This window comes from Chelmon rostratus, chromosome 10 (assembly GCF_017976325.1).
Source record: "Chelmon rostratus isolate fCheRos1 chromosome 10, fCheRos1.pri, whole genome shotgun sequence".
Lineage (NCBI taxonomy): Eukaryota > Metazoa > Chordata > Actinopteri > Chaetodontiformes > Chaetodontidae > Chelmon > Chelmon rostratus.
Window position 1 is genome coordinate 8,041,333 of NC_055667.1, and position 26,823 is coordinate 8,068,155.

General features: G+C 43.7%; 1 protein-coding gene across 1 annotated transcript in view; it reads left to right on the top strand.

The window, feature by feature from the left end:
- plxnb1a (plexin b1a) overlaps positions 1-26,823 on the top strand; it is a 57,329-nt gene that overhangs the window by 13,859 nt on the left and 16,647 nt on the right. Inside the window, exons 2-12 of the mRNA XM_041945273.1 lie at positions 15,306-16,179; positions 16,368-16,610; positions 17,867-18,049; positions 20,599-20,727; positions 21,807-21,907; positions 22,001-22,133; positions 22,265-22,421; positions 22,594-22,702; positions 23,038-23,146; positions 23,878-24,657; positions 26,461-26,559. Of these exons, the coding sequence (XP_041801207.1) occupies positions 15,316-16,179; positions 16,368-16,610; positions 17,867-18,049; positions 20,599-20,727; positions 21,807-21,907; positions 22,001-22,133; positions 22,265-22,421; positions 22,594-22,702; positions 23,038-23,146; positions 23,878-24,657; positions 26,461-26,559 (2,907 nt within the window). The 5' untranslated portion in view covers positions 15,306-15,315. The remainder of the gene's footprint in view (positions 1-15,305; positions 16,180-16,367; positions 16,611-17,866; positions 18,050-20,598; positions 20,728-21,806; positions 21,908-22,000; positions 22,134-22,264; positions 22,422-22,593; positions 22,703-23,037; positions 23,147-23,877; positions 24,658-26,460; positions 26,560-26,823) is intronic.

The window sequence follows — 26,823 nt, forward strand, 5'->3', positions numbered from 1 at the left end:
CAGTTTGGTTGGCATTTGTAGTCACACACCCTCTTGGAGACGCAGTCGGCGGTGGCAGCGTGGACGTCTTTTTGAATTGTTTTTGAACTTCCAGGTGAATTTTGCCGCAGTGAATATTACTGCAGCTGATTCCCACTGTGCACCAGTGACATTGTTAGTTATTGGTAGAAAAAGATGACAACTGAGTTCATGTGATTAATGACATGTAGGATCCTTTCCCTGCTTTCCTGAGGGTTTTATCGCAGGCTTAACCTTTGGCAATGATTCCTTTGTCCCCAGATCACAATCACACACCTCAGACCTTCAACACAGCCAGACTTCACTCATCAATCATCTTTGATTTTCTGCCAGAGGTTCAGATACTGGGCGTCGGGATACTGTGTGTGTGTGTGTGTGTGTGTGTGACTCTCACATGCATGTTCCCGAGCAAGATGGAGAGAGCACAGTCTATTAAGCATCTGACAATTGAAGACCTCCCACTCTAAAAGACCTGCTCGGAGATTGTCCTCTCTCCCAATCCCAGGAAGCTAAGGGGTGGGGGACAAAGGCGTGTCTCCGGGGGGCGTCCATTTTCTTTCTAATGAAGCTGTCCGTCACACGGCTTGTTGACAGAAGGCCAGGATATCACGCCCACCTGCCCACACTCCAAAAGCACTAGTTCGGGAGCTAAATGAGCTGAAGTCATTTTGAATGTAAAAAAGAAAGAGGAAATGGGATTGATCAAAATATTGTGATTGGAGCATTTTGTCGTGTTCATTTAGGTTCTGCACTACACGTTTCACCTCTCACTCACCAGTTGTCCACAGCAGCGCAGCTAAATCCTGCTACGAGCTTCATGCTGAATAGCTGTAGTTTTAGTAGTCATGTGCCACGTAACAGAAATAGCACCAAGCTGTTTCTGTGACTTGAATTAATGTCTTCCCATTATTTAAAAATAAAATTACTGCAATTTCCCTGTAATAATTAACAGAATCTATGGCTGCCTTTTTGTATAGAAGCCCTGAAACGATCTGGTGTACAGATGATTGAATTATATATGCTTTATTAGTAATTGATGAAATTGCTGAATATTTGTAATGTATGCAAAGTACTATTCTGCATTTCTGGACTTCGATCGTTTGATAGAGTGAGCGCTGTGTTCTGGATCTGGATCTAGTTTATATTAAAGGTATAATATGAAGCATTACCCCATTAGAATCTCTACTAGCCCTGTGTCATATGTTTTGATAGGTTGTTTATTCTGGTTTTTACTTTTGTTGTATTGCTCACTCCAGATGGAGCACGATTATTGACCTTTGCTGTGCCTTTTCGCACTGAAGCTGTCCTCGCACAGGGCTTTTAATTCATGGTTTCTTGAAACAACGATGAAAAGTTAATCATAATAATTTTCATCATCATCCCTGGAGTTTTGTGGAGGGCTCTATTAATGGCAGTGTCTGTCGGTTACCACTTTTCGATTGCCATGGAATTTCTTTCAGACATGGTTGGAATTAGAAAAAGATGAAAAACCGCTGAAATATAAATAACTAGAGATAAATAAGTTATCAAAATAGTTGCTGATTATCCTCTCTGGATCAGGTTTTTATGAATTTGTGATGACACGGTTTACATTGTATTTTTTTAATCCCTAATAATCCTGAGTGTTGTATCTTCTTGATCTTTTTCATTGGAAATTATTTAAAACTGCCAGTGTTGCATGCATCGTTGTTTTTTTAACTCACAGAGCGAATGCACCCTATGACACATTCCTCGGTCAACACATCTCAGTCAGATATGAAGATTTCTTTCTGCCTCAGTAACTGTTTGCAGCTTGCTTTTCTTAATATTCCTGAAAGCATTTTGTTTTCAAACGTGTTTAACTAGCCACTTATACCTTGTCTAAGGACCACACTGGGACCAGGAAGTACCCTCCAGTAGCTACCCAGTGAGCAAACACCCTGTCTGACTGCAGAGTGCGACCGGGAATGAAATGTGAATTAGGAACGCCTGTCACTGGTCCCTTTTTAGGGATTCAGTGGGATTATGTCTGCATGGCTGCTCTGGCCGCAGATGAAACACGTCTGGGATGAAAGTGGGCAGCCTCTGCATGCATGCACATCGAGGTGACCAGCCGTGCCAGTGAGGTACTAAGGCCAAGCGTTGTTGTATTGTTTTTCCCGTGGTTTAGCAGTCAGGTAGCCCCCGACAACCAAGCAGAAACAAACGCTGACAAAAAAAGCACAAGGTGCTTTTAGAAATGTCTCACCACCATGGAGAGATATTAAGTCAACAATTGTGATTCTGAAGGAGTCGCCATCATGTTTTGTATTCTGCCTAATAGATCCTTTGTAGAAGTGTTTATTTATTTCGGGTTGACCACATACACAACCCTTAAAGGTTGCAGAGACCCACGCTGATATTTGATTTTCACCAGTGTGACAGAGCAGTCAGTGTATTCGTAGAACTGACCCTACAACAGTCAATAGGGCTGCAAGTTCAGGTCACCACTCCCAACTGCAAGCACCAGTTGGCACTGCTTCAAAATACATAAAGCTAATAAGGATATAAACTTGTGTCTCCATTTCCTGTGGAGTTTATTACAGCTAGAACAGCTGAAAGTAATTTATCTGCAGTCTGCGGTTGATATGTTTCAAACCATTTGCTGATAATGAAGCAGTTGTTAATTAGGAAGTCATTAAAGTTGAAGTTTTGACAGCCTGACCACTTGGTGTCACCACATCTGGAACCATGAAAGCTGATGCTCGCTAGACTGCTTCCTTTCTATAGTACAGGAGTGTGCAGGGATGGTGAACCTTTTCCTTATCAACTGTTATCAAATGATTTCAAATTTTATGGCATCCTTTGAGGGCTGTACTAAATTATTTAACACATATTTCACGCCAACCTCTGCGACGGCTGGAACCTTCTCACTACATTAGCAATGTAAGGCAACACGTCATAGGTAAGAAGAAATTCATCCATCCATTATCTATACACTACTGAATCCTTTGCAGGGTCATGGGGGGGCTGGAGCCTATCCCAGCCGTCTCTCGGGCGAAGGCAGGGGACACCCTGGGCAGGTCGCCAGCCTACCACAGGGCTACACATATAGACAGACAACCATGCACACCACTCATTCACACCTATGGACAATTTAGAATTATCACTACCTCTACTATATCATTATCATTACCTCAGCGTGTTTTTGGACTGTGGGAGGAAGCCGGAGAACCTGGTGAAAACCCACGCTGCACAGGGAGAACATGCAAACTCCACACAGAAAGATCCCAGGTGGGATCGAACCGGGGATCTACGCTGCTAACCACCTAGCCACTGTGCAGCGTAAGAAGAAATTATTTAAAAAAAATAATGTTTATTGGCTCCAAATAGGAATGAAAATGAAGTATAAGTCTAATGTGTTTTGGAAGGAGTAGCCTGCCTCATAAAGTAGGTTAGTTAGTAAATCATAAATGAAATGTGATTCATTTAAATAAGGGATGGATTAGATATCTCAATGAGATTTATTTGTCAGGAAATAGAAATTATTGAAGTACAGAGCAGTCAGTGTACCACAGGGCATGTCTGTCAACTGCTTCCTGTAACAACCTCCTCCTGTAACACAACCAGCATGAAGTGCGGCGATAACGTTAGCTCTACCTATGTGAGATGAAACCAGAAGCTACATGTGAAAACAGTTGCCCACATCCAATAACAATAGATGCTACCAGCCACGTTAGCCACAGAACATGCTGACACCGAACCGAACAGGCCAACCAGGAAAATAAACAGTAAAGTGACAGAAAACTGGCAAAACCTCCAGGTTCTCAGTTCTAAGTCGGATGAGCTTCAGTTCTGAAGTGAATCCTGCTTTGTGTTGACCCTCAAATCAGTCCGAAGTAAAATTATTAGCGCAGACATACAGCTCAGAGTACAGAGAAGAGTTGTCCATTGTTGTTGTCGTTCCATAATGTTAAGGCGCTGGGTCTTCACTTGGTGAGAGGAGATGAAGACTTTTGTGTTGGTTCTTGCGGCCACCAGCAGAGACATTTGTGTGCATTAGTCATAATTTGACCTTCCATGTCTTCCCTGTTATATGGAGGAAAATAGTAGTTAGTGGATGTAACTGCAGTTCTATGGGTGCAGCTCTCTTCCTGCATGTTATCACAGCCACAGTAAAACGCAGCTGTAGGTCGTCAAAAACATAGATGCAAACTTCACTGCATGTCTCCTCAGAACGGGGAAATCTTCAGGGCGTCCACAGTTTCTAGAAGTCCAGCAGCAGGTTGTTGTTCTACTGTAGCTTCGAGCTCATCGTTGCTTTGCTTTGCTTTGCAGCTCAGTGAGTTCATGTTGTAGGTTGTCAGAAACATCAGCTGGTTCCACATTAAACAGCAAATATGTCCACTTCCTTTTGTTTATTGTTCATGTCCTGAAACCTGAAGGAGTTTTCACTCTCACCAGCATGTTCAGATCTCATAGCAGCTTTTGTTCTTGCAGAGTAGGAAAATGCATTTCCATTTGCACCTGCCACAGCTTTAATTTCACTTCAAATGATGGCTTGCCTTCTCTTTAACAAGGAAATAAGGATTTGTCCATTTCTCTTTCAAAGCGTGACCCTCATCACCTACTTTTGCTTTCTTGACAGTCACCGTGACATAAACCGCTACGTGCATGTTGTGTTCAGGGACCACTTGGAAGCACATGCTAGTGGTTATTTTCTTTCATTGCTGAAATCATTGGTCTTGTATGAATAGTCTTGTTACCGCTCTCATATACGGACTGAAGGCCAGAGGTTCCCCACCCCCGATGTAGTTGGAATCCATGCTAACTTAAGCAAGGACATTAACCAGCATTCATGTTTATTAGATAAGTTTATTAGCCTGGTTTGCTAACATAATAGCAGGATAGTCCTCCTAAATGTTTGTTGTAAACTTAAATCACTAACAATACATTACCAACAGTATGTGGGCCTGTTGGAAAATGGAAATATGTCAAATATATACAATATATACAAATATGTCTTTAAAATGTTTGATCCCCTTTTCCAAAATGGGAAAAATATTACTTTTTGCTTACACTTAAATGAGAAGAATTACCATTTCTGTTCAGGTTTTAAGAGATTGGTCTGGTCTAACCTCAAGAGTATGTTTTTCTAGTTAAGGAATGATGTAATGATATGATACTGCAGCGTTTATCACCAGCAGTCCTGCAGGGACGACAGCCACAAAGAATCCTTGACTAAACATTTAGAAAATGTGTGGCATCCAGATAGGCGCCTGAGATACCAGGCACGGTGGCCAGAGATGGAGAGAGGGAGAGACAGGCGAGGGGATTTGTCGAGAGGGGTGAGACAGACGGGGTTGCAGGACTGGCTCCACTTAGCGTGTTATGAGTCAAAGGTTCGCAAGGGGTCATGAGCTGCAAACTCATTCATGAATAAAACAAATCATGTTCACAGATCCTTGTTCCAAACTCAAATATCCAGCAGTAAGCTCCTCTGGGAATACAAGGGCAGTTCTTTAGACTCATTCTGGGCTTTTGAGAAGACATACTGCATGTTTCATAACCTTAAAACTTATTAAAGTGGAGGATGGGCAGAAAGCAGACCAGATTTTCTACCCTCAGTCTAGGAATATTAGCAATAATGCTCTGGTTCACTGTCACTGGTCTTGTGGCTGGATATGGCACTTTTTTCCATTGTCGACTGTGTAATTCAATAATAGAGCAGAAAATCAGGCTTGATGCTTCCCAGAGCTCCCTGGATCATAAAATGACGCTGAAATTATTTTGCTCAAGATGTGCAAAAAAAAAAGAAAAGAAAAGAAAAGAAAAATGGCTAAGAAGCGTCTCTGGCCTTATAAAGAGACAGAGGAGAGCACAAGTGTTGTTAGACCACAGACAGTGTGACAAGCTGATTAAAATGCCCACAGACTGGGAGAGCTAGACCTCCACTCTCTATTCACTCGACCCAGGCACGTCGTCACGACAACGAAGGACGACAAAGGGCTTTCTCAGGCTATTGAGTGCTGTGAAAGAAGAGGCAGCCGTGTGTGTGAGTGTGTGTGTGTGTGTGTGTGTGTGTGTCTGAGAGAGAGAGAGAGAGAGAGAGAGACTTGGAGTGGACATGTGGCTGTACAAGCCGTAGGTGGTAATGTATGCAGACCATCCACAAACAAATGAATACGCATGCACGTCCCACCGCCGCCTCCTTAGCATTCTGTCACACAATGACCATACCAGTGCGCCCGCGATGACGTGATGCTTCATCCGAGCATATGGCCAGTCTAAATTCAAACCCCAAACTAGCCACAGACTAGCTATTTAAGCTTTCTTTGTCTTTTTTTTGAGACAGAATGCAAATGAACTTTGTTCATCCTACCAGTCAGTTTTTTCCTCCTTACTATGGTAACAGCTCTGGAAGTGAACAGGATAGATTCAGTGTATTTGACGGTGGCTTTAAACCTCAGTCTCTGTTTGAACTATTACTCTGAATCATGGGTAATATTGAAACTTGTACTGGTCTGTTTGACACTTAAGGGAAGACTGCTGTACATTACTTCTGTCCACCAATCAGGATTTAGCAACATTTGAATCTGAATCTAATAACATTTGGAGAGTTGTTTGGTCCCTGTCAATCAAATCTGATCCATCCACACCTGCACAGTCCTGATGAAGGAGGTTAGCTGAGTTTTGAGTGTTAAACTGTAAACTGATAGAACTTACGTAGTCATGAATATTTAATGTTTTAGGGAAAAAATAAAGATTTGAAGCCAAGTTGTGAGGGGCTTTAAAGTGTGTTGACTGAGCTCTGCAGCCATGCTGTACAGCATTTGAGTATATTAGTGAATCATATCAAACTTCAGTCAGTATGTCCATATATATGCTTGTCACTGCCGTCTTTTTTATCCTTAGTTTGTCCATTTACTAACATCCAGAACTGGAAAATAGAAGCATGATGGGATGGTGGGTGAATCTCCCCCATTTAAGAGTTAATAGCCTGTTTGTACCTTTCCAGACCAAACCTTCCTGAGTATGAACAGTCTGAACAGCTGCACCAGTGGGAAAGTTAGGAGGGATCCCAGTCCCCTCTCTGTTTCCTCTCACTCGTGCCTTACAAATCCTTACAGCGTGGACAGAACGCGTTTTAAAAGGGTTGTTTTTTCAGCTCCAAATAAAGAGATACGGCCCTTCCACATATTCTTTACATTTAAGGACACTCTTCATCCCTGTGTTCCTCTTTAGAACAGTTTATATATCCAGCGTCATCTGAAAAGCACTTTAAGCAGAGTGTGGCTCAGTAAGCAAACATAGGCTCCTGTACTTTCAAAGTTTTTTGCTTTGTCATCCGTTCCTCCCTTTTTCTCACGTTGTCATTCGCTGTGGCCGACTGGCTGCCTCTCCCACGGGAGGCCCGAGAGCTGAGCTCTGTAATTGTGGTAGGATTTGTTGGCCGCTGTCTCCGCTGTTGTGATCCAACCCTGTCAGCAGAGGCTCTTTCTAAGGATCTGACCAGCAGTCACTGAACACTGTCATACACACACACACACACACACACACACACACAAACACACACACACACACACACACACACACACTGCCCTGTAAATATTGCTTTGAAAGATTTCATGGATAAGTTTGGGTAAGATTTTTGCGGACACGCATGCTGCACTTAGAAAAAGGTCTGTAAAGGGCAGAAGTGCACCATGGTTAGATGACGAGTTGAGATCTTTGATGCTTCAAAGGGACAATACCAAGGCTGCCGCTCAGGAATCAGGGTGCCCTTTAGATAGATTAGTAATAACATCAAAAAGAAGACATATTTCAAACAAAGACTTTGCAGCTCTATAGATGATAGAACAAAATGTGGAAAACTTTGAATGAAGCAATGTGGCAGAAGTCAATTCCCAAAAATACTTGGGATGTGCAGGTCAGTTCATCAGCAGCCCATAAGATGTTGCCAATTATTTTCATTTTTTAAGCAACAGGGTTTATAATTTGCATGTGTGAGTTGAGTATGGAATTTGATGATGTTACCTTGGAACTATGTTAAGAGCATTAAGAGCGATAAACCATGCAGTTTCACATTTGATTTTAGCAAGACGAAACATCTCCTGTATAGATAACCTGTATGGACTAATATGCTGTGTTTTTATTAGGTGATTACTCAGTGGAACCTTTCCAGAGCTTTGAGAAGAGTCTACAATCATACCTTCTCCCAAAGATGGAAAAGCAGGTCTTACGAAACATGCTTCATGACAACATCAAACAGGATTTCCTTCAAGACGTCACTTAAATTGAGTGATTTTTTGTGGATGCTGTTTGTATTATAGCACTTTTGGAACCTCAAGGTCACCGCGACCCATTCTCGTGAATGCTGTGTCTCATAAACGCCTTGTGGGAATTTCATCAAATTTGATAGTTTTACAAGGTTAAAATTTGGTCATCAAAGGTTAAGTTCAGTGTGACCTCAGGTGGTTTGACTGGTTGGCAGAGGCATACAGCCACGAGGAGGTCGTTCTAGTCTGTTTATTTTTTTGGTGCCAAAGCTTTTTGGCAATTCTTGTTTTTGTTTCAACCATGGGTTACTGCTGTTGGTCGTTTATTTCATTTATTTTCTGATCTTTATGCTTGGTTCACACTGCATTTTTGGTCTTCTTCATTCAGTGCGATTTTAATTTGTAGTTCAGTTGACATTCAGCAAGGACCGCAGGGAGACCAGTAAACACTCTGTGGAAGCTATTGGGGTTCCTATAAAGAATAAAGACCACACACACAAGCACACATCTTTATACTGTCCCTCCGAGGACAATCATGAGGACCATTAATTTCCTTCAAACTGTCTTCAAACATGCATTTGTGCATTTATAACAGAGACATGCTTATTAAGTGGCCATTTTTCACTGGCATTTTTCCACACTTGGGTCCAACAGTTAGGGTCCCTGGTTAAAAAGTTAAATTGGGCCTCAGCTGCTATTGTCAATCATTTTCATTCTCTCTCTCTCCTCTCTCTCCTTGTCTGATTAAGCCCCTCTTCCCCTCTTGCCTGCTTCCTCCTGACTGCTCTTTGATCCCTGTGCTTGTTGAATGTTGAACTGAAGAACTACAGCACCATCAGTTCCAGTCTATCATACTTCCATGACAGCTCTAGTCTCCCCTTTCTCCCACCCGGTCAAGGTCAGAGGGTCAATGGCGTTATGCTCACATGCTCAGTGAAATCAGTTACACCTTCCAATGAAAACCGTCTGCTCTCCTATTAGAAAAACATCCATATAGTTAGCAAGTTAAAAATGCATATATTCATTTTCATGGTGAATTGTAAAATGTATTATTAATTATATTAATCTATATAATAAGGATTTCAAAAATTTGCAGGACCTGAAAATAATAACTTGTTTGATATAAAAAAATAGATATGACATTATGAAATAAATAATCATGTAAATTGAGTTAAATCCTGTATATGAAAGAACCAGTAAATTGTCAAATAATGTAAGAAAATTAAACAAATTATTATGAAATGTTGTTTCATCATTCCAGTTCTTGTCTCTGGAATTCATGTTTATTTTATTATAGATTTTTATAGAACTGGCAGATTTTGTTTGGAAATTACACTTTGATTTCAAAATTTTTCATGATCGTGGTGACCACCGCCTCAACTCTCAGCCAGTTAGCATGAGTAGGTGGCATGTGTCGCCTTGTAGAGCTAAATGAAACTGTGTTTATTTACAATAGCAGCTGGTTTACACAGAATTGCTATGCCGTTGTTGTTGCTCTAGCTAACAGGAGGGAACTGACTAAACTTGGTAACATAGTTGAGCTTGCTAAAAGAAGCAGAGGACAGGCTGTGATTGGCTAAGAGGTGAGGAGGTGTCACTGGGAAAATTCCTCTGTCAAATAAAACCAGACTTTTGAAAAAAGGGCATTTTTAAATAAAAATGTCCATAATTGAAAAAAGAAACTGCAACAAAAGTGGCAGAAAAGTAGACTGATTAGATAACAGTTCATAATAATGAGTTCAGTTTTATTAACTATTAATTGGTTCATTTACACACATTATTTATGATGATGTTTTCCCTTCTGTCTTTATAGCCTTTCTCATAGCAGGGCTTTTGACTTGTCATAGTAGGACAAACAAAGGTTCCATTCAAGTGCTTCATGAAGTCATGACAGTGTGACAGTGAAACTGAAGCATCTTTCATTTGATTACTTAATCATGTGCTTTTCCTACTGTGACATGTCAAAATGCCTTCTGTGAATGCCTGTTTAATTATTTAATGCTGAATGCTTTGGGATTCCTTAAAAATACTTAGAGGTACATCTCTTTCTCACATTGGCGTATTGATGAAGTTGCTGTGGTATAATAAATGGCCTTTTTGGCCTGGACTGATAAGCATTTTTTAAAAATGAGCTGCTGTGTTGAATAATGATCATGTATAGAATAGAGATTATGAAAGATCATCAATAATAGATTAGAGCAGTGCACTGGTCTTACAGATGTCTGCTCGCGCATGTCATGCTGTACCAAGCAGCTAGGCTTAACACCTGCTTTTCCCAGGGAGAGCGTTACTGTCTCCAGGGTGAAAAGATCCTGTCATAAAACGGGCTAAGCGGGTGTGTGTGGGTGTGCGCACATGAAAAACTGTGTTGTGTCTCCGCACTTCTGTAGATGTGTGTGTGGACTCCCTTTCCAAGGGAAGTGGCTTTTATCCTGTGTCCGTTCAGTGCAGCCACTTGGTGGGAGCGCTGTGAAAGGGACACTATTCCCTCCAGAAGCAGACAGACAGAGAGCCCCTTCAGCACACCGGAGGGACCTAGAGAGAGACCCTCTGTGTCTGCATGTGAACTGAGGGGAGAGAGACGGCCATTGACCCTAACGAAGGCGACGGAAATGGAGAGGGGCCAAGCATGTGTACATCTGCCTCTCATAATATTAGCGCTTTTACTGATCTAACCATCTAAGTAGGGACACGCAAGCAGCATCCCCACTGCATGCGGACGTGATCGCACCTCTAGTTTGGTGTGTTTTGTCTGAACTAGAGTGGAAAAATGGACTTTAATATGCCTGCGTTTTCTCCATGTAGCTTCACTGACAGTGACAGTTGGGTTCACACTCACGGTGGCTTGTTTTTTGGAGTTTTGGTCACCTGTCGGGACTTTAGCAGTTAGCCATGTGCTAGGTGGCTACCTAGGACAGGTTTCTAATGTAGAGCAATGATGGGTAACACACGTACTTATAGAGCTGGAGAAGAACTGGAGTTGCATCCAATTAACTTGTCATTTTGACAGGAGGATACTTTAATTCACAGTCATGGAGGGTGGCGATTGTGGCAAGCGGAGGGTTTGCAGCAGAGACGTCTTCAATTACTGAGTCTTTCGCCACGTCTTTACAGACGTCAATCTCCTCCAGCATTAGAAGCAGGAGGAAACACAGCACAAGCTAAGGCACTGAGAATCACATTTTCAGGCTTTGCAAAGACGTTGTTTCAAATCTGTCCACTCCCTACTTTTAAATCAATTGCGTTTACTGGCAGACGCTGGTGTCTGCTCTGCATCGTCTCACTGTTAGCCTGTGTGTGGTCATTGAAAATCTCGCTGAACTCAAACAGACACTCCGCTGCTCTCTCTACTGTACGATCTGGATGGCATCCACAGAAGCTAGTGTTGCAGAGTCTGGGGCCCGGGGCGAGACGCCAGCCGACCTACCGGAACATAACAATGCAAGGCAGTGCTCCGTGGCTCCAGGCCCAAGGTCCCCCACTGTCCCTGCGCCGATGACCCCACATATTTTATGGGGTCTTAGCCGTTCAGTGGGCTGTCACGGCTCATTAGGAGCTTTAAAAATGAACTTGCACAGCAGACTCTCTCAGTGATTAATAAACATGGACAGGGAGAGAAAGCGAGTCGGATAGGAATGGTTAGGGCAAAAGTTCACTGATGAGACCTCATTCTGAGAGGTTTACAGAGGTCTTGAAATACACTTGTTGGTGCACGCAGCTTACAGACAAACTGCTTTACTGCTACTGTTGATTGGGATGTTCGGGTCACCCTGCTCTCAGCAGCTGCAGCAGCTCGCTATTATTATGGGTGTAAGTGGAGAGCTTATAGTCAAACTCCTGTTTCAGAGGCTTTCTCACCCCGACAGCAGGAAAATTCACTCATACCACAGTATGTTTATATATATCCTTGCTTGCATGTGAATATTTACTCCAGGGTTGCCTTGTAACTTCCTTTCCCCTCCCCAATTCAGTTGACAGTCTCATGGTCTTGCAGAGGTTATTTATAGGTTGTTGGACTGTGCCCCGTGGCCCAACATGCTGCCTACCACACACAACTGATGAACTCTGGAGATTGTCAGTGAAGAGCATAAGGAAAACCGCCCCTCTGCTCCTCTAAAGGGTGGCGGTGCTATTTGCATTACTACCAAGCACTTCCACAGTAGCACTTCCAACACTAGTAGACTGTGGCAAAGGCCAGGTGTAGTGTAGATGTAGTGTAGCCTTTTGGATAGTGGATAATGGATTTGTGCATGTTAGCTTGAAAGTAAGCTTGTTGATTGATGCTACTGAAATGTTGTTTTTCCGTGGTCATTTACTTGATGAATTAAGTGAAAATGTTGAATAGCCTTAATAGGTCTCAGATGTCTAAAAACAGACTTCCCCTCTTGTCTTTTACATTAACCACAGCTGTATTTGCTCTGTGTTCCTCCATCTCCGCTTTGTCCCATACCACAGTCATCCTTGATCTCACAGTAGCTCGTAGGACGCCATCATTGCTGGTTGGTAAGAGGAAGTTCCCATGGCGATGGGGTCGCCGTAGGCTATAAATACGCTGACTGCTTGATGTTGGCCGGTCAAAGAGCAGGTGAGGACGCCTGCTCAGAGGAGCAGTGAGAACTTGTCTAGAATTGTTTCCCGGCTCTCTGTTACTGAGGCTGGACGAGGCAAAAAATATCTAGATGGAAAGTTATTAACTTTGGTACTAGATGCACTTTTTCTGTATCGTTTTAATTCTAGAAAATTCTCGAATTAAGGTTGATGTGCTTTAGGAAGTTATTTGGACGGGTCTAGGACGACTAGTAGCTCATGGTGGCTAATGTTAGCAAACTTTAGATCATAATTGTTGATTTATAGTTAGGCTATACTTAGAGTAAAGTGTATTATTGTTTCAGACTCTTCTCTACTTACTTCTTTACTTAGCATCTCTGACAGACAGGACTAAACAGTCGACTGCCGTGCTAACTGTTCAGTAACCTAAACAGCAGTGCTTATAGCTACATGCTAACATACGCACAATGACAGTGCCACCGTGCATTGTCACTGCGACTGGGTTAGCATGACGTTTAGCAGACAGCATACCATTTTAAGCATCTAAGTTTAGCATGTTACCATGCTAGCATTTGCAAATAAGCACTAAACACAAAGTACCGCTGAGCTTGATGTCATTTGTTTTGCAGGTATTTGCTAGCATTTGACACTAAAAATTTAAATCAATGATAGATGAAAATGGCATCACCAGAGTTATAACAACTCATTCTGAGGTGAACATGAACATCTGTACAAAATTTAATGGCAATCCAGAGAATGATTGTTGAGATTTGTTGTGGACCACAGTGGTGGACATTACTATCTCATAAAGAGACCTTGTATCTGAGAGATCTAGCAATTTTGACTCAATAAAACATGGACCGCACAGATTGAGTTTGTTTTACATATATATTTCATAAAGACGGTTCCTCCCATGTCTCAGAGGACTGTGGATTTTCAGCCCTGTTTAACAGACCGTAATGGCCACTCCTCTTGACATCCACACACATGCACGCCGGACTCAAATCCTCCGACAGTGGGCGTGGAGGTTATTACTTATTGTACTCCTTAGTCTGCTCATGAATAAGTAAAGAGGACGCCTGAGACTCCCCCACTTACCAGACACATACTAAGACACATGCACCTGCTCCTGTATGGCCCTTGGTTATGTACACGCACACACACACCCACACACACACAGCTTCCCGTTCCACCCCCCTTGCCTTTCTCCTGATTGCAGCCCCAGGGGGTGGACAGTTAGGTGAGATGGCACTGCATGTGTAATGTCTTAGCAATCTATTCACACGGCAAGGTAATGGTGCACAATACTGCCTTTTTTTCTAAATATTACACTCTGACAGAGACATAACCTTCTCTACACATGCTCTCTCTCTGCTGTTATGCAGAGCGTTGGGGCATAGATGATAATTCCCAGAGCCCAGTTTTAATTTACATAGTTCTGCGTATCTAATTCTTGCATATTGCCAGTTTAACGCTTGCTCGATACACTCTGGTTTACAGGAGTTATTTATTTATTTTGATGTGACCTTTCTCAGGGAGGTCAGTGAAAGGTCTGAGGAACCTGTTCAATAATTAAAGGGGGTTTTATCTCTAATGCAAAGGCTCTCAGTGTCCACAAACCACTCTCTGCAGAGGTGTTGAGTGATGGCTGTGGAAATGGGAAATGAGAGTTGCTGTTTTGAATGCTCCAGCTGTAAGGGACACTGTGGCTGCTGGTGTTTTGATTCCAATGAATACACTCAGCGTGGTGGTAAAGGTGTGAACACTGGCACAAATCATATGCTAGATGTTGTGGAGAGTCACAGGGAGGGAAGGAATGGGATATGATTGCAGGTGATAAGAAGGAACAAGTGTTTAGTTTAATACTGAACATAGATGGTGGGATGTTATTCCTTGAAAATTGCATTTAAAGGATAAGACTGGCAATATTCTATTTGTTGTTTTTATTAATAAATTCCCTAAAAAGACCAAAACCAATAGTTTGTTAGCCCATGTCTCAAAACTTTTCAACTTCCCGAGACAAAAATCTTGAAAAGTCAGTCTATACACTTCCATTTACAAAAAAAGACTAGATAACTTCCCAAAACAGCGAGGACTGTAGTTTGTAACAGATGTTACTCAAACACATTGTGCATTTGTTGTGGGTTGATTTGGTGAACTAGCAGGTATTTACACCAGTAGTACAGTGGAAAAACATATATCAAGCTTTGGCTAAACAGACAGTAAATGCTAGAAGGGTGAATTCAGTGTTGGGTTGTCAGTGATAAGCAACCACAGTTATCCTTTAGTATATTCTTTAAATAATGAGAGCTAGCAAGGAAAAAAGAGCCTAAGAGGTTTTCTTCATCCTCACATTTATCTCAGCCTAAACCTAAGCTCTCTACAACTCTTGAACTTGGACTAAACTCAACTATATGGAAGCAGCTTTTAGCCTTATTTAATGTTGCTGAACCTCCAGCATCTGTTAGTGTGGCCTCTAACCCTGCTGTTTTTTGTCCTCAGAATATTTGCCATGCTACATGGGAAGACTCTGAACGCCACCCTGCTCTTACTCCTCATCCTCATCATCTTTGCCACTGCCCATGGTCGCACTTACCCTCGTTTTTCCCATAATGAGACTGAGTTCCAGCACCTGGTGCTTCACCCAGACCCCTCTGTGGGGACGGTGTACGTGGGGGCGAGAGACCACCTCTTCCAGCTGGATGGATCAGATGGACTCCAGCTGGAGCAAGAGGAGACGACTGGTCCCGTGAGCGACAGCAAAGACTGCCTTCCCCCAGTCACTGAGGTTAACTGCCCCCAGGCCAGAAGAACCAGTAATCACAACAAGTTACTGCTGGTGGATCCTAAGGCACTGGAGTTGATCACCTGCGGCAGCATCCACCAGGGCACATGCCAGAAACGCAGCCTGGCATCCATCAGGAAGGTCCTCTTCTCCACGGAGAGGCCTGTGGATACGCAGTATGTTGCAGCCAATGATCCATTAGTGTCAACTGTGGGGCTGGTGGTGGAGCTTCGCGGTGGGGAAAGGACAGTAATGTATGTGGGTAGGGGTTATACCGCCAGCCACCCGCCCATCTCCACCCGCCACCTTTCATCAGAGCCCATCTTTTCCTACGAGGAGACCGCTAAGCTGGCTGTGGCTGGCCGTCTGTCGGAATACGACCATCATTTTGTGATGTCGTTCACGCGCCGCACGTATGTCTACTTCTTGTTCTACCGCCGTGACATCAAGTCTGCATCGAGGGAGTACCGCACCTATGCCGCCAGAGTATGCCTGGACGACACCTCCTACTATTCTTATGTGGAAGTTCCTCTTGTTTGTCGGTCCCCTTCCTCTCCTTCCAGGACTTACAACCTGCTCCAGGCTGCTCAGGTACCTTTCTTTGTGTGTATGTATGTTCACTGAATGTCATCAACATCCTTCAAAGTACTTGCCTTGCAGGGAGAAACCATTCAAAACATCCCTGAAATTCTTTCATTCTTGCTTTGAGAAATAGGCTTACATCAAGGTTAAACTGAAGCCGGCTGTGTTTAACTTTCCCCACGCCTTTGTTGCAACAGGTGGGACAAGGTGCAGGCAGGGAGGGCGAGGATCTGCTGGGAGTCTTCTCCACCCGCATCGGCTCCACAAACAACAATCCCTTGGACGCCTCCGCTCTGTGCGTTTACCCACTGGACGAGCTCGACAGACACATCGACTCCACCCGTGACCTCTGCTACACCCAGGATGGCCGGGTGGAGGGAAGAGGAGAGGTGGCCTACATAGAGTACGAGGTCAAGTCCAGCTGTGCCAACCTGCCCATGGTAAGGCTACAGTACATGAAGGAAGTGCGGTAAATGTTTTTGTGTTTAAGCATCAACATCAACCAAATATTGAAAGTGAGCCTTTCTCTGATGGAAGAAAAGAAAATATTTTGGAGCTATGTAAAACATTTCTATTGACAATCATACGCTCATATGAGAACCTCAAACTACTGTTTCTCTTTGGTCCCCTTTGCAGAATTGCATGCTATATTTTTTTCTGCGTTGTTTGCTTGTTAGAGCATGGATACTGGTCATATAGTACATACATTAGGTCTGGCATATTGTATGTTGACTCAGTTGGTTTCAATGGTCACAAAAAGACAAAACAGAAAGTAGAGCACAGTAACAAGGGATGGCTGGATTGCTGAAGCCGGAAGAAACGAAGGCAGGCAAGTCTTGTAATGAGACCCTCGTTGAAAAGCCCAAATCGCTCAGATGCCCCAGGAGTAGCTTTGCCCAGCTGCAGCCCCCCGGTGGCCCCCTCTGCTGCCCTGCTCTGGTCCTGCCAGCCCTCAGAACCATTTAATGGGATCGTTAGGGATCAATAAACCAAACTAACCCTGAATCAGCTGTGCTGCCGCTTAATGAGCTCTGACGAGGAAGCATAGCAGTTCTTTTGAAACTCACTGACATAACAGGACAGGGAGTGTGTGTGTGAGAGAGAGAGACAGAGAGAGAGAGAGAAAGGGGGGTGGGGGTTGCTGAAAGAAAAATAGAGAGATGATTGAAGGAAGTGAAGGAGGATGAGAAAGATGCATTAGATCACAGTTCCCCTTGCAGCAACGATAATCCTATTCTTTTGATAAACTCTCAGTAGACTAAAAAAAGATGTCCTATTCTACTTCCTCCTTCAGGACCAATTATCTGGAGCCAGAGCTTGGAGACTTATTGGAAAGCAGGATTTGGAGGGGTTGTTTTGCTGAACCAAAAGAGCGAGTTGGCTGTGTCCATATGAGTCTACTTTAATCTATGGTGCAATCCTCTTACCATGAATTAAGAGGATTCAAAGGCTCTGGGGCAATTGTAGGAAAGAATGGAAGACTAATTGAAAAGACGTGATTATGAATATGTTAGTCTGAAGGTGTTTGTCATATTAAGACCAATAAATCAAAAATAATCTTTTTCATCTGGATCACTTTGTGATGCATTCAGCTCAGATAAATACAATTAAAATGATAGCAATACAACGTTCTGTCTTGTGTTAATTTAAGGACAAACCAGCTGACCGATCTCTCTGTTGTGGTCTTATGTTGTAGAATACCCTCAAGGCATATCCCTGCGGCTCTGACCACACCCCCAGCCCAATGGCAAGCCGGGCCCCCCTGGAAGCTGAAGCTGTGTGGCACAGCTCAGCTGCCCGTCTCACTGCTGTGGCCGTCAGCGTCAGGGAGGGACACAGCATCGCCTTCCTCGGAGACTCCAAAGGGACTCTGCACAAGGTAGCTCATCCCACGAGCTCTCACGAATGTACTTTTATTCTTGTGCCAGTTTCTGTAATCTCTTGAGTCTGCCCCAACATGCTTTAGGTGGAGGGCAGGGAGACGCCCTGGACACATCACCAGCACATCACAGGGATAACAAAGATCATGGAAATATTTAGCCCATTGGGCAATTTCCTATTAAGGCAGTTCACCTAATTCTCCATTCGAGGCTATCACAAAAGTAGGTCTTACTTAATACTTTGATCCCTTGCAGTCGTGCCTTTGCGGCTGTTACCGCCTGCTCCTTCTAAGGATGTCTATGAATCTTTTCCCAGCAAAGCAAACACACCTGACACTGCATAAAACATTTGCAAACAATCTCAGGCATTCTCTATGCCGGTTCCCATATCCGTCTACATTGCTGTGCAACTAGAGCCTGGTAGATTCCAGTCATTCCAGCATTCACAGTTTTCCAACATACACAGACGAGCATACCACCATGATCCCAAGCCTAACACGTTTGCTTTTTGTTCTGTGGTGAGCAGTATGTGATTGTTGGAGAGTGGGACTTTATGCATTTTTGAGCTAATGTTTCAAAGAATTTAAGTTTTTGGAAAACTAGTTCAATATATTTCCATCAGCTTTTTGCAGTATTGTCCAAAAAGTGCTGTGTATCTCCACCTTCAGAGCAACATCTGCATTAATCTGATAGTTACATGTAGGGACTGAGATAAGAGGATTTGTAGACATAACTCTGCTGTGAGGCATTCAAGGAGTTGGTTATCGTCTTGTCGGTCTGTTTTGCTTTGTGCACATGTGTGTCCGATGTGTGTGTGAAAAAGAGAGTGAGACATAGAGTCAGACATACAGTAGTGCTTTCAGGTAGCAGATCAAAGCAGCACTCCATGTAGCCATCTAAAGCGAGCTATTGTAACAGGATTATCGTATCACAGCAGGACGAATTCCACAGCATCAAGAATCCAGAAGTGTGTGTGTGTGTGTGTGTGTGTGTGTGTGTGTGTGTGTGTGTGTGTGTGTGTGTGTGTGTGTGTGTGTGTGTGTGTGTGTGGCTACTTTGGGGGACACATTGCACACTCAAGACCAGTTAATTGGGGATTGCTAGTGCAGTTGGGGACAAAAGCCATGCCTCCAACTGGAAAATAGCTGATTCTCGGTTAGGTTAAGGTAAGGGTTAGGTTTAGGTTAAGGTTAAGGTAAGGGTTTGGGGTTGGCAAGTAGTGGTTAGGGTAAGGATAAGTCTCCTGGAAATTAATGTAAGTCTGTGTATTTTTCTCAGAAGTGGCCTAACTAAGTGTGTGTGGTTGTGAAGTATCCCGCAGGAGTTAGGGAATAATCCAAACATTTTAGAATATATGCAGATTCACTTTCTTACAGACACTTAGATGAGAGGATTTGATACCACACTCAAAATAGGAATATGATAGCACACGTCTCTATGCTAATTATGAAGCTAAAGCCAGGAGATGGTTAGCTTAGCATAGCACAAAGATTGAAAGCAGGATGTAAAAAAAAAACCAATCCTCCTAGCACCATCTCCAAAGCTCAAAAATAAACAGGTAATGTCATTTGTAGAATCTGAACAAATTGAAGTGTACAGGGGGGGTTAGGTGCTGGACTATTTCTTGGCACAGTGATTTATTGGCGTGTCATCACAGTGAGGTTGCCAGGCAACCTGCAGAGACTTGTGGTTTTTACACTTTGGTTTTTTTATGCTGATTCATCAAGCAAGATATAACATGTTGATCAGTTAGCTCTCGAGCTGCTGAGAGGCACATCTTGACCTTTTGCTGTACCTTTTTTCACCCTGCTTGAAGTCTTTGGGCTAAGCTCAGCTAACCATCTCAGAAGAAAGTGGTATTGATCATCTCATCTAAGCCTTGGCAAGGAGCGAATCAGCGTATTTCCCAAAAATGTTGAGGCATTGCTTTGAGGTCAGGATAGGCCTGTAATATAAATCACTGCATGTAAAAGTTGATCAGCGAATGTCTGCCCGTTCGTCTGCCCAGCTTTGTCTCCCATACACCTGTAAAACAGACTGCATGTTCGTTACAGCATCATATTCTCTTTAAAATACGATATGCAAAACGACAAATGTTTGTAAGTCACCACGCATTAAAGAGCTCCTTCTCATGCCATTACACAGTACGCTGAGTGCATTCTCTTAATGGGACAACTGAGTCTCCACTCCGTTCACAGTGATCAAGTGCGAGCCTTATGGAAAGAGGCATGAAAACCTCTGCTAATCTCATTAGCATGAGGTAACATGAGAGTTTGAAGGCCTGGGAATCACTTAAACCAGAGGTGTCTTCCTGTGCTTCATATTAGATTTGACTGTGCCGTAATCGCATTCATGGCCACTTCTGCTGCGATTCTGCACAAGTGTGATTTGATTTGTGTTTTGAGTTGTAAGCTGAAGAAGATATTCCTTTTGCATTATTTTCTTTTTCGTCAGCTCTGTATTTTAGTCCTGCAGTGTGAGGAATGTACCACTTTTCTCTAAAAATGCTTGTCTGTAGATTTAAGACTTTTCTGGTGTACCTCTTCAGGTGTATCTGGGCGAAGATGGCCAGGTGGAGGTATATGCAAACGTGACGATCCAGCCCAACTCGCCCATTAACAGTGACCTTTTACTGGACCAGAATGGAGCACACATCTACATCATGACCAAAACTACTGTAAGTCTAAAGAGGTATTCGCCCTGGTTTGGACGTGGCGTTGGCTGTTTGTACACAGTATGGAAATCAGCAGATTAGGTTAGCAATAAAGCTTTCACATGTGTTTTACCTCGACTCCACATCAGCAGCCGTGGCCTTTGACATTCAAATGCTCGCCCAGATGTCTCCGTACACGAGACTAAACATGGCTTGTCATTCACCGTCAGACAATTCATCATTTGTCACTTTTTCAGGCTTTGATACTTCCTCAAGCTGTGTCTCTCTCACAGATAAAGAGGATAAAACAATAAGAGGCAAAGAGCGTAAGAGAAAACAGAGAGGCCAGCTGGCTGCACGGGGTCAAAGGTCACTAACCCCACTGTGATGGGTACAACAGTCAGCAGGAGGTGTGAGGTCAGACATAACAATGGTATTGATCAGAGAAAGTGGCCTCCATTGTGCTGGCACACTCCCTACAGCGTGTCTGTGTGGGTAGCCGTAGATGCTGATAAATGGATATGGGAAACTGCTAGTCTATACACTGAAAGGCCTGTCTCACGTCTGGACTACTGAAAGCCTTCGTCCCAATGCAGAGCAGTAGCCTCAAGTTATATTTAGTATACATATCCAGAACCACATCAGTCTGAAAACAAGCATTGCAGTTGCCATAATGCTGCTGGCAGAGTGTCATCAGCTGGGTTTGATTTCTTGGAGTCTGAAGTGTGGGCAAAGACAATGAACCACCGCTTTTTCGGCTAAATAATGCAGACTGAACTGAAAGAGGCAAAAGGTAAGAAGACGTAATACTATGAAATGAACTGTAGCCCTCATTACTGACTGAAAGACAAAAAGCCTATAACTTTGTTAATTTAGGAGTTGAAAGTTCTGGGGAAATCCGGTAAGACCTTAATTCTCACAGTAACTTTGAAGCTCAACGGACTCAGCCAGTGTTCGCATGATATATTATAGAAATATTGCGATACTTTAATCAGACATAAAGCTGAAACAGAGAAGATCGGGACTTGTAGCATTCCCCTGGTATTCACCTTATTTGGAAAGTTGTCTTTGAGTGCTGCCCCTCACTCATCTGTTATTTTCAGGTGGAGAAGCGTCCAGTGGCAGAATGTGGAGATCACCTGGACTGCCAGTCCTGTCTGTCTGCCAAAGACCCCTACTGTGGCTGGTGCGTCCTGGAGGGACGGTGAGTCAGTGTGCATGTGAAATGATGGGGCTGCAGCGTCCCGGTCCACGTTCCCTGTCCTCGTCTCTCTTACTTCTCTCCGTGGTATTTCAGGTGTGGTCAGCGCTGGGAGTGCCAGCGAGGGTCTGAGCAGGGCCAGTGGCTGTGGAGTTTTAACCAGACGCAGCAGTGCCTCAGCATCCAGCACCTCAGCCTCTACAACATCAGCCGTGGGGAGAAAACTGATGTAATTCAGGGGCAAGAGTGGGGAACTGATGGGAGTAGTGCACAATGATAGTCTGCTGCATGCCTGTTGTGGTCTCCTTCTTTTTCCTTCCTTTTTTCATGTTCCTTTCCCATTGTGTTGGCCTCCCTCAGATTACAGTGTCAGTAGAGGGTCTCCCCAGTCTAGGAAAAGGAGAGGCCTACTCCTGCTTCTTCCAGGACACAGAAACTCCTGCCTCACTCACAAACACTGGTGTAATATGCTCCACCCCTGATGCCAGCAGTCTGCCCCCCATCAGCCAAGGAGATGGTCAGTCTCTTTGTATTTGCGCAGCAATTAGCATGTACAAAACATATAAAAGCAGCAAGGATATTTAAATCGTTATTGTGGGTCAAAAATGTGAAATTTAGCACTATGATGCTTATGAGAATGACACAGTTTCAGACTGACCCGTACTGGCAACTGCTTTGTTCTGATGCAGAGTTTGTGATGGTGACCCTGTCACTGCGTTTCATAAATGTGACGGTGGTAGAGACAGAATTCACCTTCTACAACTGCAGCTTGGTCCAGCAGCTCTCTGGACGCAGGCCGTGAGTACGCACACACACACACACACACATGCACACACACACACACACGCACACATGCACACACGCACACATGCACACACGCACGCACACACACGCATCAACTCTTCTACATTTTTTTTAGAGGGAAAGTTGCAGCTGAAGTTATGTTATTCTGTGTTATAGTTCAGCATGTATGAGATGCCAGGGAGTGCAAGCACACAGCAAAGTAGAGATGATACAGCGTTAGATGATCAGAGATGTCGTCACAAGGGCTTTCTAACATTTTTACTGTCACCTAATTGTTACCGTGATGTGTTTTGTCGTCCTGCCTGCACTCCCGCTGTGTGCTCGGCTAGATGCCAGGGGTGCGTTAGCAGCCGCTGGGGGTGTAACTGGTGCATCCACCAGCATGTCTGCACACACAAACACACCTGCAGCCGAGGAGTCACCATCTACAACCAAAACGTGAGTCCACAGGAAGGCTTTTGACTGTACAGAGAAATGTTTGAATGCGAAGAGATTTCAGGGGTGTATACACTCTGTTGCCAGTTTATTAGGTACACCGAGCTAAAACTAATGCAGTGTGGAACAACAGTCCTGCAGGAGGTTCTGCCCTCATTAAGGTTAGAACGTTCGCTTTCTGTTGAAGATGTCTGAAGTTTGTGTTTTTGAAGGATGCAGTCATGGTGCTAGTGAGCTGTGTTGCGTTATGTACTTCTAGTATTTTGTCCAACCAATTTACATCAGCGAGTTTACAAAATAAAACGAACAGAAACACCTCTCAGTGTAGGCAATCCAACCTCCTTCACAAAGGCAGGATTTATTTCACGACTGTTGGACTGCGGTAGTTTTAGCTAGGTGTACCTAATAAACTGGCAACCACTGTGTATTTAAGGGAAAACAGTTAAAAGCAGGAGGTTTGTTGTGCTAGCATCTCTCATACTGCACTGTGCACCGTGCTGCACACATTAGTCCACACGTGCTGTCTGTTTGCTGTGCTCGCTCTATTTTTGAGTTTGTTTTCTGTTTGTCTTTTCAGTGCAGTTTGTACCATGAATCCTTTTTTTAATGTCACTCATAAGTTGCTTCTTAATGTGTTTGCAGACCCATTTGTTTTATCCTAATTTTGTCTTCCCCCTGCCCCCCTTTTTTCTTTCTTTCTTTGCTTGTTCACTTGTGCTACTCCCATCGTCAAGTTCAAACCTCCAACACCAAACATCCCACCACCCACCAGAAAACTGACCTCTTTACCTCCCACTGTCCGGGCTGCTACAACAACAACAACAACAACTACAGCCACAGCAACAACACAGCCCCCCCCTACAGTGACACCTACCCCCAACACAGCAGCTGGCCCTTCAACTACCACCACTGTGACACCACCCACCACTCCTAATGCTGAATCCACCTCACCCGTTGTCCTGGCCACTACTTCCCCCTTTGTTAGGATCTTCACCCAGGCCACTACCATTTACACTGGTGTCACCACCACAGGCGGGCCCCACTCTGACGTGGAGGAAGTGACGGAGGGAATTAGTGGCACTACGAGAGGTTTTCCCGAGGATGAGGACACTAACGCCTGGAGTGCGACTGATGAAGCTCCCCACACGACATTACGCAGCAGCACTAGTGGCCAGGTAGACTCTGACCTGAGATACTTAGAGCCGTTTGGTGAAGTGGTGGGCTCCTCCTCCGGCGTTAGCTCGACCACCTCCAGCGAAGTGGACCTTTTCATAGATCTTCCTGCCGGCGACAATAAGGAGGCCGTCCCTCTGGACGACCCTGAAGAGACTGACTCACCTCCGCGGTTGAATGAGTGGGAGAAGACTGACGTGGACTCTGCAACAGCTTCACCTGCTGCAGGCGTCAGCGAAAAGGCCTTCATCTATACACAATCACCTGATATAGTTACTGACCCCAGCTCTGAATCTGCAGCAGACTACCAATCAGACCCTTCGACTGACTCTTATTTCCTGGTGAGTGCAGAAGCCACGTGAGCAGCTAGTGTAGAAATCATACCATGAGAAACTGCTGCGAGGAAAAGTTTAACGTTGTGGGAAATATTATTTTCAGTTTCTTGGTGAGGTTGGATGAGAAAAACCACTTTTACTTAAAGTTCACTAATTAACATGTTATATCTTGTTTAATCTGTCTAAAAGAGCCATGCTAGCTGTTTACCCCGCTGCCAGTCTTTAAGTTAAGATAAGCTAACCATGCCCTGGCTATAGTTTGGCACTGATATGACAGGGCGATCCGTCTTGTCAGCTCACTTTTGACCGAAAGAAGCAAATAGGCACATTTCCCAAAATGTTTTTTCCTTTAAAAATGCTGCAGAACTAACCCAGGAAGATCGCAGCTGTAACCTGCAGTCAGTAGCTCCGCGGTACACTCGTATTGCAGTTATCTTTATTAGCTCTCCTGTCAACAAAAGACAAATGACTGACACATAATCAATGTAATCTCAGACGCGAGGATGGAACTGAGAAATTCAAGGCACGACAGCTCTTATTGACTCGTCTACCCTCTCCATAGCATTTCTGTTCACCTCGCTGAATGCAAGCAGCAGATAATAATGTTCCACCAATCCACGACGTACATTTTCTACTGCGAGCGAAGGAAAGGCGCTATCCCTGATCATGACATCATTTCTTTTTCTCCCGCTTTGTGTTTCACTTGTATGTCCAATGTTTCATTGCTGTGGTGTGTTTTTGTGGTGGTGAGGTCATAAATTGGGTAGAAGATGAGACATCTACTCCCACTTTGGATTTATTTATTGTTATAGAGAGTTTACCTTTTTTTTTATAGTATCTAAATCCTTTGATCATTTTTACACTGTATGACCAAGAGTATGTGGACTAGCTCAGTTAAATTCCTTTGGGCAGGCAGCTCTAGGCTTGCTGGATGGGAGGGGAATGCCCAGACTTTTAATACCAACTGCAATGGTTCAGTTTGAAGGAATGCTTTTCATGGTTCACAGTAAGGCCCTTAGTTCCAGTCAAAGGAAATAGCAAAGGCTCAGTGAAACTCTTCTCATGTTGTAGCATAACAATGCCGCCATGCACAGTGTCTCCACAAAACATGATGAGTTCAGGGTGGAAGAATTTGAGTGACCTGCACAGAGCCCTGATCTGAACGTCGTTGGTACCACTGGAATATGAGCCAGGCTTTATTGCATCACAGCAGCACCTCACCCTAGTGTCACCTGTTCCAACGGATGTTCAAACATCCAGAGGAAGTCGGAGAACTCATTACTGTATGTTCACACTAAGAGCAACAAAGCTAAGCACCAATCAGAGCTTGTGACATAGTTATGTCCTCAACGGCTTGTGTGTCTCTGCAAGCATAGCTAAAGAGCTAAATAACACATTACTATAGCTAGCCATTGTGTGTTTAAAAACTCATATTCAATATATTCATATTCATTCATATATTACATATATATAATGTAGCTACCGCTCTCTGCGAAGCTGCATTGTTCTAGTTAATTTCCCAGTAAAAACAAAATACAAAAAAAGACAGGGTTAAATACCTGATGAAACAAAAGCGTATGATTGGTTGATGCTTCATGTGTCACTGGAGTGCTGACGGGTCAGCTCATTTTTAATTTGTAGTGCGACAATCATTGGCTGTCGGTTTGTACCTTCATGTCGACTTCCATTGAAAAGGACTAGACTGGTGCTTTGTCAGCAGTAGTCTGAACACACCAGAAGTCTTAGCGGCGTGAACAACCACATCTAAATGTCATTATCATGAAATGATGGTTAATAATGTGTCGTCAGGAATGTCCGTGTGTGGAGAGAGTTCAGGATTCCTCTCTCCTGCCTGTCAATGTGGAGAGGAAAGTCACCCTGGTGGGACAACACCTAAACCTGTTTCAGGTAAGGGAACCATCCTCGGGGTCACAGCCCCTTGCCTTCGTGGAGTAAGACTACATTAGCGCTGTGTTCACCCAGGTTATTCACATGATCACTGAACATGAAATTAAATCCACCGTCCAGCTTCATCTAAAGGCTTCAAGTCTGGGATTTGTTTTATGTTATTCACCAACAGTGAGTATGAGAGCAGCCTGAGATACCGGTTCATTTTCTGTTTCAGTTTATAAGGCCATGAAGTCCATTAAAGGTCCAGCGTGTAAGATTTAG